The sequence below is a fragment of the Caloenas nicobarica genome, chromosome 2 (assembly GCF_036013445.1).
Source record: "Caloenas nicobarica isolate bCalNic1 chromosome 2, bCalNic1.hap1, whole genome shotgun sequence".
Lineage (NCBI taxonomy): Eukaryota > Metazoa > Chordata > Aves > Columbiformes > Columbidae > Caloenas > Caloenas nicobarica.
The window spans coordinates 70,742,821-70,759,248 of record NC_088246.1 but is presented as its reverse complement, the minus strand read 5'-3'; the positions used below and the strand labels follow the sequence as shown (position 1 = coordinate 70,759,248).

The following is a 16,428-nucleotide window of genomic DNA, read 5'->3' as shown; positions in this document are numbered from 1 at the left end:
TACTCTCTATTAATATAACATAAAAGCTTTGTGTCAGCTTCAGAACTTTATTACAGAGCTAAAGCCCCAAGAGTTAGTACAGGTAAGAGCAGAAATTAACTCTGATTAGGAAGTTATAAAGGTTAATTTGGAAAACGGAGCCCTTAGAAGCTGCTAGAAATTGTAATGAGGCCTCATGGTAAGTGAGACTATGACAGATAGTTCTTATGATATAATGCTCTAATTTAGTTTCTCCTTATGTCATGTGACCCTCCTGAAGCTTTAGGCACATAAGAGTCTTCGACAGATACCAGCCTTTCTTTTCAGCATGCAGTGGAATTCCTGCAAGAAATGCTGAATCAGACACACTTTTATTTTAGCCTTAATGAATTAAAATGGTAGCAGTCAAGTTTTAGAATTAAAGTTTATCTCAGTTATTTCTAATAACACTTAAGTCTTTTATCAGTACAAAACTAGCTAGCTAGAAAAATAAACTGTATAGAGACCAAGAGCTATAATGTAGACTAGTCAACTTTTAATCATATTCTACAGATCTTTAAAAAGAAAAAAAAATGAAATTTGCACCCAAAAATGAAAAATAGAGACTGTTATCCATGCTTATAGTTTAACCATAAGCCATTCCTCCCATATTTTTAATTCTCTCCACCTATCCCACTGCATGTGTGGTACTGACATGACAAGAAGATCAAGATAAACATGTGAGCTGATAACTTACAGAGCTTGCAGAATCTCCTTCATTTGAAGTTCCAAAGAACCAGTTAAACAAAACTCTATATAGTCTATTTATAATTCATCGTGGCCCTTGAGCATAGCAGGTGCTTTTGGAAGTCTCTTCTACTCCTGTATTTCTAGGATTACTGTGACTGTTAGCACTACCTTAACACATTTCTTTCCCCAAATTCTACATAGAGATGACAACGAAATTGTACAACAGTCTTTGAATAGTTTCTTTTTAACTATGAAAGAAGCAATGGAGTCTAAAAGTGTTTACTCACCGTGAATTTTTAGAGCCACTGCTGACAAAAACATTCATGATTAAATTGAAATTATATAACACAGAATAAATTCATGTCTTCTCAAAGGAAAGGGGAAAATTAAAGGTTAAAACTTCTGCCTTATTTTCTGAAAACTTTAATTCCCATAATATATGTATTATCTAAGGCCAGATTGCACAGCTTTTGTCAGCATTTGTGATGCATGTCTCTGAATAAATCAGAAAAAAACTTGTTGATTCAAGCCCTTCCCCTCTTTAATCTGGAGAGCTATCTATCCAGGGAGGTGGAAAGTCTCTACTTCTCGATGTTGTTGTCAGGCAAGCAAGAGAAAAATACTGTCTAAACGTTATATGCTCTTTTACAGAACTTCATATGCAGTCCGCCACATAAGAAACAACCTACAGGCCCCACATTCTTCTAAAAGCAGACAAGCAGAAAATGGATGGGATTATGGTCTCACTTTTCCAGTTGACTGAGTGTACTGCAAACCACTCCGAGTATACATATGCAGTACTGAATAACACACCCAACAGTCCCCCTCTGCATACATTCTCCTTGTAATAAATTATTTCAGTGCTCTCCGCTTAATTTTTTGGAACTTTTAACCAAACCCAAATTGGTTAACAAGTAAAATGTTTTGACTTTGAAATCTCAGCTGCCTTATCTGAAAATGGAAGTCTCAATTAAATGGAAATTTACGATTTCCCAGCTTCATCTAAATCCTGGGTCCATGTTCCTCAAATATTAACTGAGAACACACGGGGTGAGAGACTGTCTTCCTTTTACTGTGATTGCAAATACAGACATCTGGAAAGAGCAGCCAATTGTTCCAAAAAGGTCTGATTCCACTTAAACCACCTCGAGATCACTCAAATGACTCATAACAGCTATTATTAAAGCTTAATTAAAACTTTTCACTGCATTATTTACTATTTGTAACAACTAACAGTCCCTTTTTGCCATTCTTTTTAAGAACTACTAATATCTATACAAGCCTGGCAGTCTCCAAAGAAAACAGTGGTGGGCCACACAGACGAACTTACAGTTCAACTACCTGCTTTGCAAGAACTGTGAAACGCTGTCATCTGTCTCTTATTCCAAGAACCCAGCAGGCCCAGGGGGACCCAGTAGTTTTGCTTTCGATACATTTCGGATTTTATTGCAAAGCCCAATACCCTGAGTTCACTCCTCCACTATTATCGCCGATGTCAAAACCATTAAGGAGAGGGTCCCAACCTACCAAGGAGCTTAATGCGGTTTTTAAAATGCCGCACGCTACAACGCCAGGGATCCAAATGCTTCTCAAACAGCTACCCTTGTAAACGGCCCGGCCTTCAGGTGCACCTCCTACCCGGCTCTACTCGGACACCGGGGACACAAAACACAGAGTCCCAACTCTCCTCCAAGACCCCACCTCACAGACAACCCTGGGAGGCTACCTGCGCCCTTAAGCACCGCCGGAAGAGGGAGGGCGGCCGTTAACCGTCGCACGCTCGCGCCGCGCCTGGCACCGCCCCCACAGGCTGAGGTGGGAGGAGGGGGCTGAGGTCCGCCCCGCCCCTCCGGCCCGGCGCTGGCGTCCGCAGCCGGGGGAAGCCGGGACGATGCTGGAGACGCTGCGGGAGCGTTTGTTGAGCGTCCAGCAGGACCTCAGCGCCGGGTGGGTAGCACCCCGGGCCCGCGGGGCTGGCGGCGGCGGGGGCGGGGGGAACGGGTGAGGGACCCGCGCCCCGCGGGCGGGGACGGGGAAGCAGGTGACTGGGGGGTGGGGGAGGGCGGGGACTGGCCCGGCGGGCGGGCGGGCGGGCGGGCGGAAGAGGAGGAGAGTGGGGGGCGGGATCCCCCGCCGGGGCTGTTCCACCTCACCGCGGTTGCTTGGCGGCGGCGGTGGTTGTTGTGGTGGTTCCTCGCTCGGTGCCGGGACGGGCTGGAAACTTGGCCCCTGGGTCTTACCCACCCTTTCCCGCCCGCTCCTTTCCCGTCTCGGCAGAGCGGGTCATGGCGGGCGGGAGAGCCCTGGCAGCTGCAGTGCCCTGGCAGCTGCGGTCGGGGCTTGAGGGGAAGAGCTGCCTCGGGGTTTGGGAAGCAGCTGCGGTCGAGGAAAGGAAGGAAGGGAAGGAAGGAATGAAATGGCTGTTCCGAGAGCACGAGGAAGATGCGAATGGCGTCAATTAACGCGCTTGAATTTTTCACGAAGTAGCTGACCTTTCAAGGTTTTATGGGTTCACATAATAGCTTAAAGAGCATCGCTGTGCTCTGTTAGGCATATGAGAAGCTCTTCCTTCCTTAGAAGGTTAGTTACTGTCACGTGGGGGAAAAAAGTGCAGAATACGCAGAAGGAGCAGCTCCTTCCTTACATTAAAATACAGAAGGGTATTCTTCCTACGTTGCCTCACAAGGTTTTTGGTTTTAGATAGGCCCTTGTATCAATGCTATTTTTGGTAGAAGTAGGTGGTCCAAATGAATGTTACAGGAGGTCAGTGGATGGCTGGAGAACAAGGTCATGCTTTTGCTGCAAACCTGTTGGTTTGTAATGAGCCACAGCAGAGTGTCGTGTTGTAATCAATTCCTTTTAAAAACTGCATGGTCTTTGGCAGCATTGAGGCTGACACCCCTATGGTAAATATTTATATATAGTGATGGATGTCTGTGTAGTCCAGAAACTTACAATAAATATTTTATAATGACTGGGAAACTGATAGAATAAGCTGCCAATCAACCAGGTAAATTGCTTATATGTTATGTGTCTCAACTTAGCAAACAGTAATTTAATATTAAAATATCTTAAGAATACAGACTAAGGCATTGCTTTATTTCTGGCTGGCTTTCTGTTTTGCTGTTATTTTTAGAACTTCTCACAGGGTTTGATGGCTTGGCATAGTGCAATGTTCTTTTGGAAAATATGTTTTTCATATGATGAAAGAGGACAACAGGAAGGTCAAAACATGCTGGATCTGATGGTCATTTAACTCTGTATCTCTGTTGCTGCAGTGGACTCAATATGTTCCCATGTGGTCTCTTAATTTGCCCGCTTCATTGTACTGCAATATTTTGTTTTGTTGTGAGAGCAGTCTCTGATGTCATCATTTTCATCTTTGTGTTCTAGCAGCTCCATTGATGTGCCCTTGGAGTGTCCCATCTTTATTTTTTTTTTATCTGGAATGTATTCTTTGTTGCCTTTGGGAACCTGTATCTTGGAGCCATAGTAGCTGAGGCTGTGGAAAGCATCGGGATTTTTCCTGTAGTGTCCCCATGGATTCAGGCGAGACCATCACGTGTCCTGGGTTTGCCCCTTTTCTGTTCCTAGACAATGCAACGGCAATGCCATAGTGTTCTGGATTACCCTGTTCCTAACCCCAACAAAGTGGTAACAGAAGTCATTTTATGCCGTTAAGACTTTAGCTCAAAATGGTCAAAACCTGAATAAGGTATTTCTGGTGTCAAGAATGTTGGGCCAGTTGTGGCCAACTTGTTAGCTACACATGAATGCTTGCAAAATAAAATAGTTGGATTTCTTGAAACACTGGAAAGGGGAAGCTTTTCCAGGTCTTCTAAGAAAAAAATGTCACTCCCAAAGGAAGAAGGGAATGTTTATGTACAGCTGAAAAGATTAAATCTGGGACTGTGTAATCTAAAGAAAGAGCAGTTTAGGGTTATTAGCCATTTCTGTGTACAAAGAAACCGTGCTGTCTACTGTGTATTTTGTGAGTGAGGTATTAAGATTTTCACGTATTTACCTGCAAGCAATCTTTTGCAGGAGAAGAAAAAACCAGCAGCACACAACCAACAACAAAACACACACACAAAAACCCAAAACAAAACACCAAGAAAACACAAACAAACAGAACAGTGAGTTGTGTTTGTCTGTGCTTGGGCAGTAATTTGTGTGCTTCTGCCAGCTTGAGTGATGTGGCTCACACTACATCTACTTTATGTAGAGAACACTACTGATAGGAAACTAATGTTGTGCAGTCGAGTGATAAATCCTTTAAGCTTTATTTCTGACTGTCTGGCTGGTATTCTGGGTCAGAGCTACCAGTTGTCTCACTAGCATTTCCTTCAGTCCCTGTATGCAGAGGGGTGCTGCTGGTAGGGGCTTGAGTACATGCTGGGGAACGTGCCAGAAAAGACAGACAAATTGCAGAACTTTCTGCAACAGTGGTGGTCTTTCTCAGTGGGCTTTGGTTGTTGCTACTTGGCTTGACTATTATGAACTGCTCTCTAACAGGGAGTAGAGACCTGTCTTAGCAGGTCTTTTCTCAAGTTGTCAACCACCTAGTTTACTGTAGAGCTTTGAGGTTTCTTCTTTGAGTTTCTGGAAATCAGTGGTTGTCAAGACTGGGGGAGTGATTTGGCTCACCCTAGAAGCAGCCTGACTATATACACTGAGGTATTTCTCAGTCACTGGGTCACTCCGGATTACATACCTCTGTGTCTGGAGGATACCTTTGGAGCTCATAGCTCATCTCCATCTTGCTCATTTCTGTGTGTCCTTCATTTCTTCCTAACCCTTGCTGTCCTGGACAGCTGGGACTCCAAAGGCCATAGAGACTTCTCGTGGTTTGATTGTGGGGAGACAATCAAAAACCGCAGCAGATGTATTTTTCTTAACCCTCTTCCCCTCTCCCGTTTTCTGCCCTGACTCTCCTCCCCCTTTTTCACGAAGGACAGGAGATTTTGAGAGGAAAGGAAAAGAAAAACAGAGAGAAGAAAGCTGGAAAATTTGAAAATGTTTTACTAATGCTACTGAATAAATATAGAGAAAAATAAAGCAGAACAAATATTATAGAACCAGTCTTGCAATTCCCAGCAGCTAGTCCGGCAGGATCCTGCAGCCAACCGGAACTACATTCAGTCTGTCACGAGGCCTCAGCTTGCAGGGACAGCAGAAAAATGCAGAGACAAAGCAAAGCAGCGGGAGACCCAGCAGAAGAGAGAGAGAGAGAGAGTGTCCTTCGTGTCCACCTTTTATATCCAGGAAGTTGTGAATGGGATGGAATACTCCAATTGGTCAATTCATGGTCACCTGACTCAGACCACCTCCTCTCGTTGCTCCCCGCAATGACCCAGGATAAGACTGAGGACATCCATCATCTTGGTGGTCAGAGAATAGCCAGAGGTTTGGGTTCTCACTCTACCATACCAACTTGAGCTAGCACATACAGGTTGACTGAAAAAGTATAAAGAATGGAAAAGAGTTGAGGGGGAGGGGTTGTTGGTTGGAGGTATGGGTCGGTTTGTTTGTTTGTGTTGGTTTTTTTGAGAGCAAGATACCAGTCAGTTTGAAATTGGTCGTAGGTGAAATAAGCCTCAGATATGCTCAGTAGCAGGGCACTGTGGTGATGCTGCTGGAGATGCTGATAGTTGGCAGTAGAAAAGTTGTGCTCATGTGAGTTTTGTGTTGGCAGGCATGGCAAGTGGGTACAAATGTCTCTATGTGACTGTCATATTTCCCTTGGTGCATGTGCCTTCTTGTAAAGGGTGTTCTTCAGGATTTTATTGGTTATTTCTATGCAGATCTTTAATACCTGTCTGCTAAGGAAGCAATATTGAAAGCTGGATGACTTGGTTATATAGCTCCCATTAAACTTTTCATACACAATTGTTGGATGCACTTGTAGAAAAATCTTAACATTTAGAAGCAGTGTCAGCAGAAATATTTTTTTATGGCAGTCTCCACAGAACTAAGTGAAATTTGATTTATTTGTGAAATAAGATGAAACAAAATGAACTGTAATAGACTGGAATTAACACATTGTATGTTCAAACAAATTGTTATGTGGTTTTAGTGTTGGAAATATCTGATGGTTTTGTGTTTTGATTTATAGGTTGAAGACTTTGGGCGACAAATCAAGAGAAGCAAAAAAAAGCAAGCAGAGGTACTTCTGAACATCTTAATGTATAGCATTGGTCTACGATGCTCTTGTTAAAGAAAAAATTGAAAGTGGCTCACATATATGAGCAAGTTATAAATACATTTGCACATAATTTTAAAGAATATTCTTCTGACAACAGAAACGCTTAACCCTAATATTGAGGAAGTAGTTTGCTTAATAGAACCTTCATTGATAGGCCTAAATAATTTATTATGGCCATCAATCAATTTATAAATGATTCTTTCTGTGAATATTCAATGTTATTGTAGTACTTTATACAGGATTCAGGTTGCAGTACACTGAAATGTAATTTACAATCTCTGAATCTCATGTACTAAATTTGTAATTCAGTTTTATTAGTGCAAGAACATAAATATGAGCCTTTTTATTGTGGAAAATACATGTATAATGGAAAATTTCAACTATCTCTTTTAAGTAGATTTAAGAATTGTGGTGTGTGGTGGTTTGAGTTGTTTTTATTCCCTGCATTTTGGTGTATTGTTCATTCCTTCTACCTGTGTGAACTATGGGGAAAGACTATTTAATGTCTGTGAATGTTGCTGCTTCAAATAAACTCAGATATGCTTTAGTGTAAAGCATGTTCTTACTAAAACACAGTGTAGACGCAAATCAGTTTTAAAACAAGACCTGAACAAAAAATAAGGCATCTGAAAAACACTGTATTCAGTTCTGGAGCTTGATGTTTTGGTCGTAAAGGTGTTTTAGCAGCAGACTGGTTGTATTGGCAAGACACAGAAACTAAACTAAGAATGGATGAGGATTTGAATAAAACTACATTAGGTAGCTGCCTTCTCTGTACATTTCCAGTCTATAATATTTTGATTCATCTGGTCTGCTGTAAATATCCATTACTTTGAGAAAAGCACTGGGTGAACCAGTTGGATCATCACAAATAGGGGAATGCCAGTGTGACTTCTGCTTTGCTGATAAAGTTCTGGGACAAGCATAGCTTAGCTTGATTGTAAGGATGTCTAAGAAGTTGTGGGTGGGAGCGGAGGAGAGGCCGCTAAGAGTAGTGTTGTGATAAAAGTTTGTTACTAATCATCAGGTCAGGGAGTGAGTGATGTCTTCTCTAACAACTCTGTATCATTAAACTCCCATTCTTCCGAGGGCCTTTAACTTCCTTGACATCTGCTGAAAGGCCAGCACAGCAGGTTGCAGTCAATAAGAGTTCTGGAGGGTGTCAGGGATAACTTATTGATACGCTCTTTATAACTTCTTTGGCATGCAGTAATAGCCTCAGGAAAGCCAAAGCTCATTGAGAATTGACATTTACAAGAGATGGTAAGGACAAGAAGAAGGGCTTCTAGCCCTGCATTAGTAATAAAAGGCTGAACAAAGAAAATATGGGATTGTGGACGAATGGGGTGGACGATTTAGTGACAGCAAATGTAGTTGTTGTTGAGGTACTCAATGCCTTTGTTGCTTCAGTCCTAACAAACAAGGTCTCCCAGTTCTCTGCACTTAGTGAAAGGGTTCAAGGAAGAGGCTGACCACTAGTGGATGAAGATCAATTTGGGAAATTCAACCCATAAAAGCCCATAGGACCATATGGGCAAAGAGGTACTTCATGAAATTTAAGAGGTACAGATCCAAAGTCTTTCTGGAGTTGACTGACTATCTGGGAAGCATCTTTGCTGAAAAGGCTCTGGGGGTCTTGGCACACAGCAAGCTGAATATGAGGCAGCAACATGCCTGGCAGCAAGGAAGGCCAACAGCTTTCTGGGCTGTATGAACAGGACCATAGGCAGAAGGATTGAGGGAGGTGATTATCCCCTGCACTCAGCACTCCTTAGACCACGTATAACTACTCCAGTTTGGGCCTCTAATGTGACAAAGACACTGATAACCTGGAGCAAGTTCAGTGGAGGGCCACCAAGATGGTTGGGGCTGGAACTCTGTGTTTGAGGAGAGACTGAGACAGGGGCTTGTTCAGCCTGGAGAAGAGATGACTTTGGGGAGACCTGACAGCAGCCTGTCTTTATCTATGAAGAGATTATCAAGGAGATTGATATGTGGTGGGAACACAAAAGGTGATAGGCGTGAGTTGAAACGAGATGTTCCAACAGGAAAAGACTATGAGGAAAAACTTTTTCCTCGTGAGGACAATGAAGCAGTGGAACAAGTTTCTCACAGAACCTGTGAAGTTTCTGTCCTCAGAGGTTTTCAAGTTGCAATTGGACAAAGCCCTGAGCAAGCTGGTCTGCTCCCATAGCTGCTCCTGCTTGGAACAGGGTGTTGCACTAGGTACCACCTGAGGTCCCTTTCCACCTCACTGATTCTATTGCTTTTCCCTTGATTTAAGGAAAAAAATATTTCTTTTATAGTATTTGTTTTTTTCCATTCAAAACGTTTGGATGACAGTGCAAAACAGTCTCTTCTGGTCACCATCCAAGAGGCAAATCTTGGATGACCTTGAGATCTTCACGTAATACATCCTTGAAATGCTGCATTTTTAGTTTTCTTTAACTTTTATATTTCAAGCTGTTATTAATGAAAATGTATATATCCAATAGGAGATCATTAGAGCATTAAACTGGCAAAGGTTCTTTAGCTTAGTATTTATTTTTAAAGTAGAATATACTAAGTGCAATTTCTTTATTGAGAGACAAAGAACTTATGTAGTGGTCTTATTTTCAGAATGTTTGTGTCCACTGTTTCAAATTAAAACAATGTTCATCCTGCATGTTTGTTAACTGTTACTAAAAAATTATCTCATAAAAGCTGTTTTTAATGGACATAGTCAAAAAGAGGTAAGAACGGCCTACCATAAAATAACAAGGGGAAAAAAACCCCAACCCTAGCTTAGGGATATTCTTGTAAGATACACTGTGTAAAAGCACTTTAAACCAGAATTGACAAAATGTTTGTGAAGGTTAACAGTAGGGCATATTTCTGTGCTCAGCAAATCTGTCAAATGCAGATGTGTACACGCACATTTTTTTTTTATAACGACCTTCTATTAACATTTGTATATTTACAATTTCTCTTACAGAACTGTTCAGTCTTTGCCAGAGTTTTCTGCTGGACTGGAATTACTTAGCAGGTATGACCTTCCATTTCTTTGTTAGCATCTGCTTCCTATAATTTCAGAAATAACTTTATGAGGTTAAGAAAATGAGAGAAAAATCAATGTGTTACTAATAGGTTTTTTTATGTTCCACACTTATTAGAGTGGGGGTGACTACCAAATGATAAGTATGTTTAAAGCTTGCACAATCCTTAATGCTGTAATGTTAATGAATCAGAAGTTCTGGACGAAAAGCAATATTTGAAAGATGACTTTAGTTCGTGGTCTAATGCACAGGGATGAAGGAGACCAGCACTGAGGCCCAGCCTGTGGTTTTAATTGGATGTTTTATAACTTTTCCATATTTGTTATGATTTCATTCTGCTATAATAGAGACAGTGTGTCTGTCATTGCCGTGATAAGAAAATGTATTCTGTGTGTATTTAATCACATTTTTCTGAGTAACAGAAGCTACCTCCCTTATAAATTTCCTTTGTATTTTTATATTAAAGAAGAAAAAAATCTATTTCTTTGGTAGGGGGGAGTGTGATTGCAATTTTTTTCATTTTCTTAATGAAATTGGGTTCCAAATAGTCCTTAAGGCTTTTACGTGTAGTCTTCTGAATATTTGTGGGTCCATTTACCTCTTAATGTACGCTAGCAGGTTGAAAAACATGAATCAGTTTTTCTTTGAAAGAGATTATTTCCTACTGTGTATTTGTCTTGTTAGAACAATCAATACCAGAAAGAATTGTACAGAATTTTAAACTGTGATTTCTGCTAGTCTCTGTAAATGTAAGCACAGTGGCATCAATTAAATCCTCTTCCTTTGTAAGGGAAACACAGTAAGAATAATCATTTATCTTTCTTCAGATATGAAGATGCTTGGGCTGCCCTTCACAAAGGAGCCAAAGATTGTGCAAAAGCTGGAGAGGTAAGAAGAGATAACAATGTCACACTTGAAATAGCTTAAAATGTGTAAATAATTTTAAACTAAAATTTTTAGTACCAGCATACTGGATTGAACCTGACCCCTAGTTAAGCACCCACACAGCCTTGTTCACTCGTCCACCAGTGGGACAGAGGAGAGAACAGGAAGAACAAAAATGAGAAAACTCACGGTTCAAGATAAAGACAGTTGAAGGACAGAGGAAAAACAAGCAGTGCAAAAGCAGTCGCTCACAACCTCCCACAAGCAGACCAATGCCCAGCCAGTCTCAGAGCAATGGTTACCTTGGAAGACCAAACTCTTAGTTTTTATTGTTCAGCATGATGTTACATGGGATGAACTATCCTTTGGCCAGTGGTCAACTGCTCCAGCTGTGTCACCTCCCAACTTTTTGCCCAACCTACTCACTGCAGTGAGAACAGAGATGAGTGGGGAAGAGAGAATAACTTGACACCATCTAAGCATTGTTCAGCAATATCCAAAACACTGGTGTGTTATCAACACTCTTTTGGTCAGAAATCCAAGACATAGCACCATATGGGCTGCTATGAAGAAAATTAACTCCATCTCAGCTGGATCCAGTAGAACTAGTATAACGAAAAATTAGTGCTCTGTATTGCTGCTTGGGAAAAATGTCAATTTGCATTGTTTTTTACTCTGGTTTCAAGAGGGTGATTGGCAGGCAGCTGATGGAATGGATCAGTGTCCAGTTCCTCTTGTTTCTCACAGCTCTTCCAGATTTGATGGTACTCAGCGTACAATTAATATTCTTAAAGTATTAAATATAGATATTGTAAAAAAATATAAATTCTCTGTGATGACAAGGTATCATCTAACAAGAAATATGTGAAGTTCATTCTCCTGTTTACTTTCTGATATTTCAATTACCACAACAAACATCAAGCATGAGAGTTTCGTAGTGCTTTTGGGGTACTTTTCAACTGATACGCTGACACCCAGAATTGCTTGTCTTCTGTCCTGTGTTCAGGTAATTGCAATCAAGAAATTGAAGGTAAAAAATAAGACGTATCCAGAAGTTCAGGTGGTTGTTTTTTGCACTCTTCTGCCATTATTTGGAAGATTTTAAGTTAGCTGGGATTATTATTTTGAGACTACTTAATACATCTTAACATTACCAATAAATGGTAGTGTAAAAAATAATGTAATGCAAACATTAAATAATGTGATACGAGAACAACTGCAAAAATGATGTTGCATGTTACTGCCGTAGATCTTTAAAAGTGGTAGAGGTCTGGGAGAGTGTAGAATATTTGGGGTTCAGGCATGTTGGTGGTTAGTATCAGGCTAGGGCTGTTGCACTGACAGTGTTTGCTGCCCTGTCCTAGTGGGCAGGGCCCACTTGCTTCTTCTTCTTGCCCACTTCTCTTGCCTGATAGTATGGCCCACCTTTTCCACACATTCCAGTGAAAACCTTTGGTTATTAGAGATTAAGTTCTCTCTGCCAGATTAGTGTGTTTTACTGCTCATGATAATTTTTTCAGGAGATACCTTAAACGACTTGCTTACAATTCTGTAATACTTGCGATAGTTTGTTTTGAAAACTATGTGAGGTTTCATATGTATGAAACCAATGTAACCTTAATCTCATGTGTTATGGCTGTTCGGGAAAATTAGAATGAAAAACTTCCCAAGAGACTTCGAAATTTTCCATGAAATTTGGATTTTTACTTTTGGGAGAATCAAAAATATGTATTGCTTGTGGTTTTTTGTTTGTTTCTTTTTTTTTAATAAAAGTAGAAAATACAGTGTTCAATAAAATAAGAATGACTGCAGTATATCTCACCTAAAGATTCACTTGCCCAGTATCCCATTTCTGGTTCTGGCCAGTAGCAGATAAGCTGCTCCTGCTGTCTTGTTTATAAATGATGAATAGAGAAAGGAAAGTGAAAATTTTGAGCTATAATTACTATCTGCAGTCTTACCATGTTAAGTTACAGATGCTAACTACCACTTCCATCTACAAAATTGTCCTACAAATACTGCTTTTAGATGATTGTAATTTTAGCTGCATTCAATTATCTGTGGGATGAAATGTTTTTTATGGTGTTTGCCTCCATCTTGTGGTGTGGATTTGTTTGTTTTACTGTTTAACTGATATAAATCCCATATCTCATTCTCAAAAGTACACTTCATTTAAATAAGGATGTTGGTCTTCTGAAGTGTTTCATTATTCACTGGGTTTTGGAATAAGTTTTCAAACCTCATCTGGTAAAACAAGATGACTTTTTGACAGGGATAGGTAGCTGGCGGAATTTGGAAGTGCGAGAACTTGTCATTTGTCTAAAAGAATCTGCCTGAAGTGGGTAGAATTGTAAATCTTTGATGGCTTCCTTTGCCCATTTCTCAGGCTTTTTCAGTTTCTGCAACTAAATTCTACCAAAACTGAGTAATTCTGAATGCAGGTACAGCCAAGGGCTGCGAGTGTATGCAAGAGGAAGAATGGGTAATGGAACTAAGAGCAGGGAAACTGTAATTGAATCATCTCAAGTATCATACATAAGAGAAACATTTGTTACCTAAGATCTCTTGATCTTGCTGTTTTTATAGAATCTGACTTAAGTAAATAAAATACTTAAGAAGTGTATCCTGTTCTCATTATACCATTGTCTAATCAGTTAGGAAGAATCAAACAACAAAAATTGAACAAGTGTAGAAGTGTGTTCATAAAGACTTGCAATTACTGCGGTTAAGTTTATCACAAGAGCAGAACAGGACTATTATAAAGGCAACTTTAAAAAAATGTAATTCCCTTTATTTCATTTTCTAGAGTATTTTGAATGTGAGAAGTTTTCAGTTGTTAAGATTAAACCCATATAACTAGCAGCATTACTGATCTAAGTAAGCCTTACATCACAGCACTGCAATGTTGCTATTGTGTACCAGTGTAACACTGCTGTCAAAATTCCAGATGCATGTTATTTACAGTTAATAAAAATCCATAAAACATTTCCTGCATTGATTAGTATATTGAGAAATAACTTTCTGTCTTGTTTTGATCAATGCTTTTTGATAGAAATATTTCATACTACAGAGGCTTTCTTGAGCATGTTGTATATTTATTAGAGAAGTACACAAGTGGCAATGCTATATGGTTGCTAGACTGACCTCATGCTTGCAGGCACATCAATTCTAAAACTTAGTCAAGATGTTTATAAATAGATACATAATTTCGCAAGTAAATCAAATAACGCATTTGTTTCAGCTGGTGGATAGTGAAGTGGTGATGCTTTCTGCACACTGGGAGAAGAAAAGAAACACTCTGGTGGAACTACAAGATCAGCTCCAACAAATACCTGGGTTTTTAGCAGATCTGGAATGCCTCACTGCAAGTCTAGGTAAGGTTTTATAGATATAACAAGTATTCAAGTCAGTACAGAGGATTAGACTGAAGTTCAGCTGTTGTGAAATTTGCAATTATAAAATTTAATTTTGCTTTACAAATGCATCCTTTCTACTGCAAGTCAGTAGTTCTTAAGCAAACTGGTTTTGTAAAAGAGCAAAATTAGCAGTGGTTGCTCTCCTAGCAGTCAAAATCTTCTATGTGTTGTTATTTGGAAAAAAACAAGCAACCAAACAAAAAACCCCACAAACAAAAACCAACAACAACCTGTGACAACTGCATATCTTGGTGTGAACAACTGAAAACTGGTATTCTTGTGGTCTTTTTAAATACCTAAAGATTTGTAAGTAGTGTGAACACTCATGTATGTAGTTGCTTCTCTTTGCTTGAGTCTATGTCATTTTAGATAATCATTTTAAATCATGGTTTGTTGGGTGGGGGCAGAAATTTACCTGGTTTGGGACACTTTCAAGAGTGTAATTGTTGGTTCCAAAGCTAGCTTCCATAGTTTAAGTTAGTGTACAGGGTTAAGCTCTTCTGAAGTGATACCCGGCTTTTTCATAGGTGCAACTAGCAATGCTACATATTAAAGTTACCAAATGCCTCATGTTTTAGATGGATTCCAGTATTTATAACTTTACCAAATGTTAGCCTGTTGATGAACACTTTAGTGGACTACATCTGGAAACCTCTCATACAAAACAGCTGATCCACTGCTGAAAATGAAATTAGGAAAAAATGTTCTGGCCTCTTAGTTTCTGAAAAGCTCTGGTGTTCCTGAGGCTTGAAATGGGGATGCAGCGTTTGACAAGTAGCAAACCTGTCTGTCAACAGTAGGCCTCTTGCTGCCTCCCTGAAAATCTATTCAAGTTCCATCAAATTAAAGTTTTGAAAAACTGCTGCCTATGCATGGATTTTGGTAGCTAAGTTCCCCAGGGACTCTGCTTGTACTATTCTTGCACTGGCTGGGAAGTATGCAGAAATTCTTCATGTAATTGCAGCTCTTGTTTTTTGTGGGGTGGGCTGGATTTGTGTGCTGCCATCCGATGTGAAGAAAAGGAGGGTTCTTTTCTGTGTTCAAAGGCTGCTTTCTCATTCTTCTGTGGTCAGTAGATATGCACAAATCGGCTTTTGTTCTTAGGTAGGCTGTAATAACTCTGCTATTTCTTTCTGAACTAAGGAATAGGTTTCATTTTTTATTACAATTGTCTTATACCACCTTGTAATAAGGCTTTATCATGTATCATAGCAATTTAATGTTGGCTTTTTGAAAAGCTCAATTATTTTCTGAAGAAAAATCTGTTTAAATAATGATTTATGTAAATACTGATGTTAATATCATCATGCACAAGGTGCTGCAGTCCACCGGTAGACCAAAGATAAACAATATAATAAAAAACTAATGGAATTGTCTTTATAGCTCATAGCTGCAAATGTTATAAATCCTGATGAATTTGGGTTACCTTCCCATTCCTAATGTTGTAGTGTTATGAACCAGAATTAATCTCACCCTGATTGTAGAATTATTTGGAGAAGGCTCAGTGTCTCTGGAATGTTTTTTATACTGCACAAGCAGGATTTAAGTAACCATTAACCAGTCTGTTCAGGGAAGCTAATGAATTTCGAAGTCTACTGCTAAGGTTGTGAGATTTGAACCGTATCTTCTAGCCTAACCTCAGGTGTCAGATTTCAAGTAATTTACCTAAAGGTTTTTATTATTTCCTCCTAACCACTGTGAGTTTTTTTGAGGTGGTTGTGGTGTTTTGTGTTTTCTGTGTTTGTTTTGGTGTTTTAATGTTTTCTTTGGTGTGTGGGTGGGGGTTTTTTTGTTTCGGTTTGGGTTTTTGTTGTTGGTTTTTTTTTGGTGTGTGTTTTTGTTTTTCCCTGATAAGTCTTACAGACTCTATTTGAAGAGAAAAGTCTAATTTATACCAAATTCAACATCTACACTTCTGGAAGTGATTAACTAGAAATTTGCTGTGGTATTGGCTTCACTGTTTTTAGTTTTTATAACTCTAAACTATCTGCTTTTTGTAAATGTAAACTCTTTTCACTTTTCCACTGTGTCTGTGAATTTTAAATGAGTGAAACATTCTGTAAAAAAAAAAAAAAGTGAATACAGAATTCTATAGAATTATAAACTACTGTATCCTGGGTTGTACATCCAAGGTGTAATTTGGCTAATCTTCATGATTTCAGAAAAGTAATAGTTCTGT

At 39.6% G+C, this 16,428-nt stretch overlaps 1 protein-coding gene and 1 long non-coding RNA gene across 4 annotated transcripts in view; one reads left to right on the top strand and one right to left on the bottom strand.

Moving 5' to 3' along the window:
• Positions 1–2,579, bottom strand: part of LOC135986168 (uncharacterized) — a 105,370-nt gene extending 102,791 nt beyond the window's left edge. For 2 of the 3 annotated variants that reach the window (XR_010605853.1, XR_010605854.1), the window contains exon 1: positions 2,435–2,579. This is a non-coding gene — a long non-coding RNA (uncharacterized LOC135986168). The other variant, XR_010605855.1, reaches the window with a different exon arrangement.
• Positions 2,577–16,428, top strand: part of DTNBP1 (dystrobrevin binding protein 1) — a 73,418-nt gene continuing 59,566 nt past the window's right edge. Inside the window, exons 1-5 of the mRNA XM_065630004.1 lie at positions 2,577–2,655; positions 6,824–6,874; positions 9,888–9,938; positions 10,776–10,836; positions 14,075–14,207. Coding sequence (XP_065486076.1) covers positions 2,600–2,655; positions 6,824–6,874; positions 9,888–9,938; positions 10,776–10,836; positions 14,075–14,207 — 352 coding nt within the window. The 5' untranslated portion in view covers positions 2,577–2,599. The remainder of the gene's footprint in view (positions 2,656–6,823; positions 6,875–9,887; positions 9,939–10,775; positions 10,837–14,074; positions 14,208–16,428) is intronic.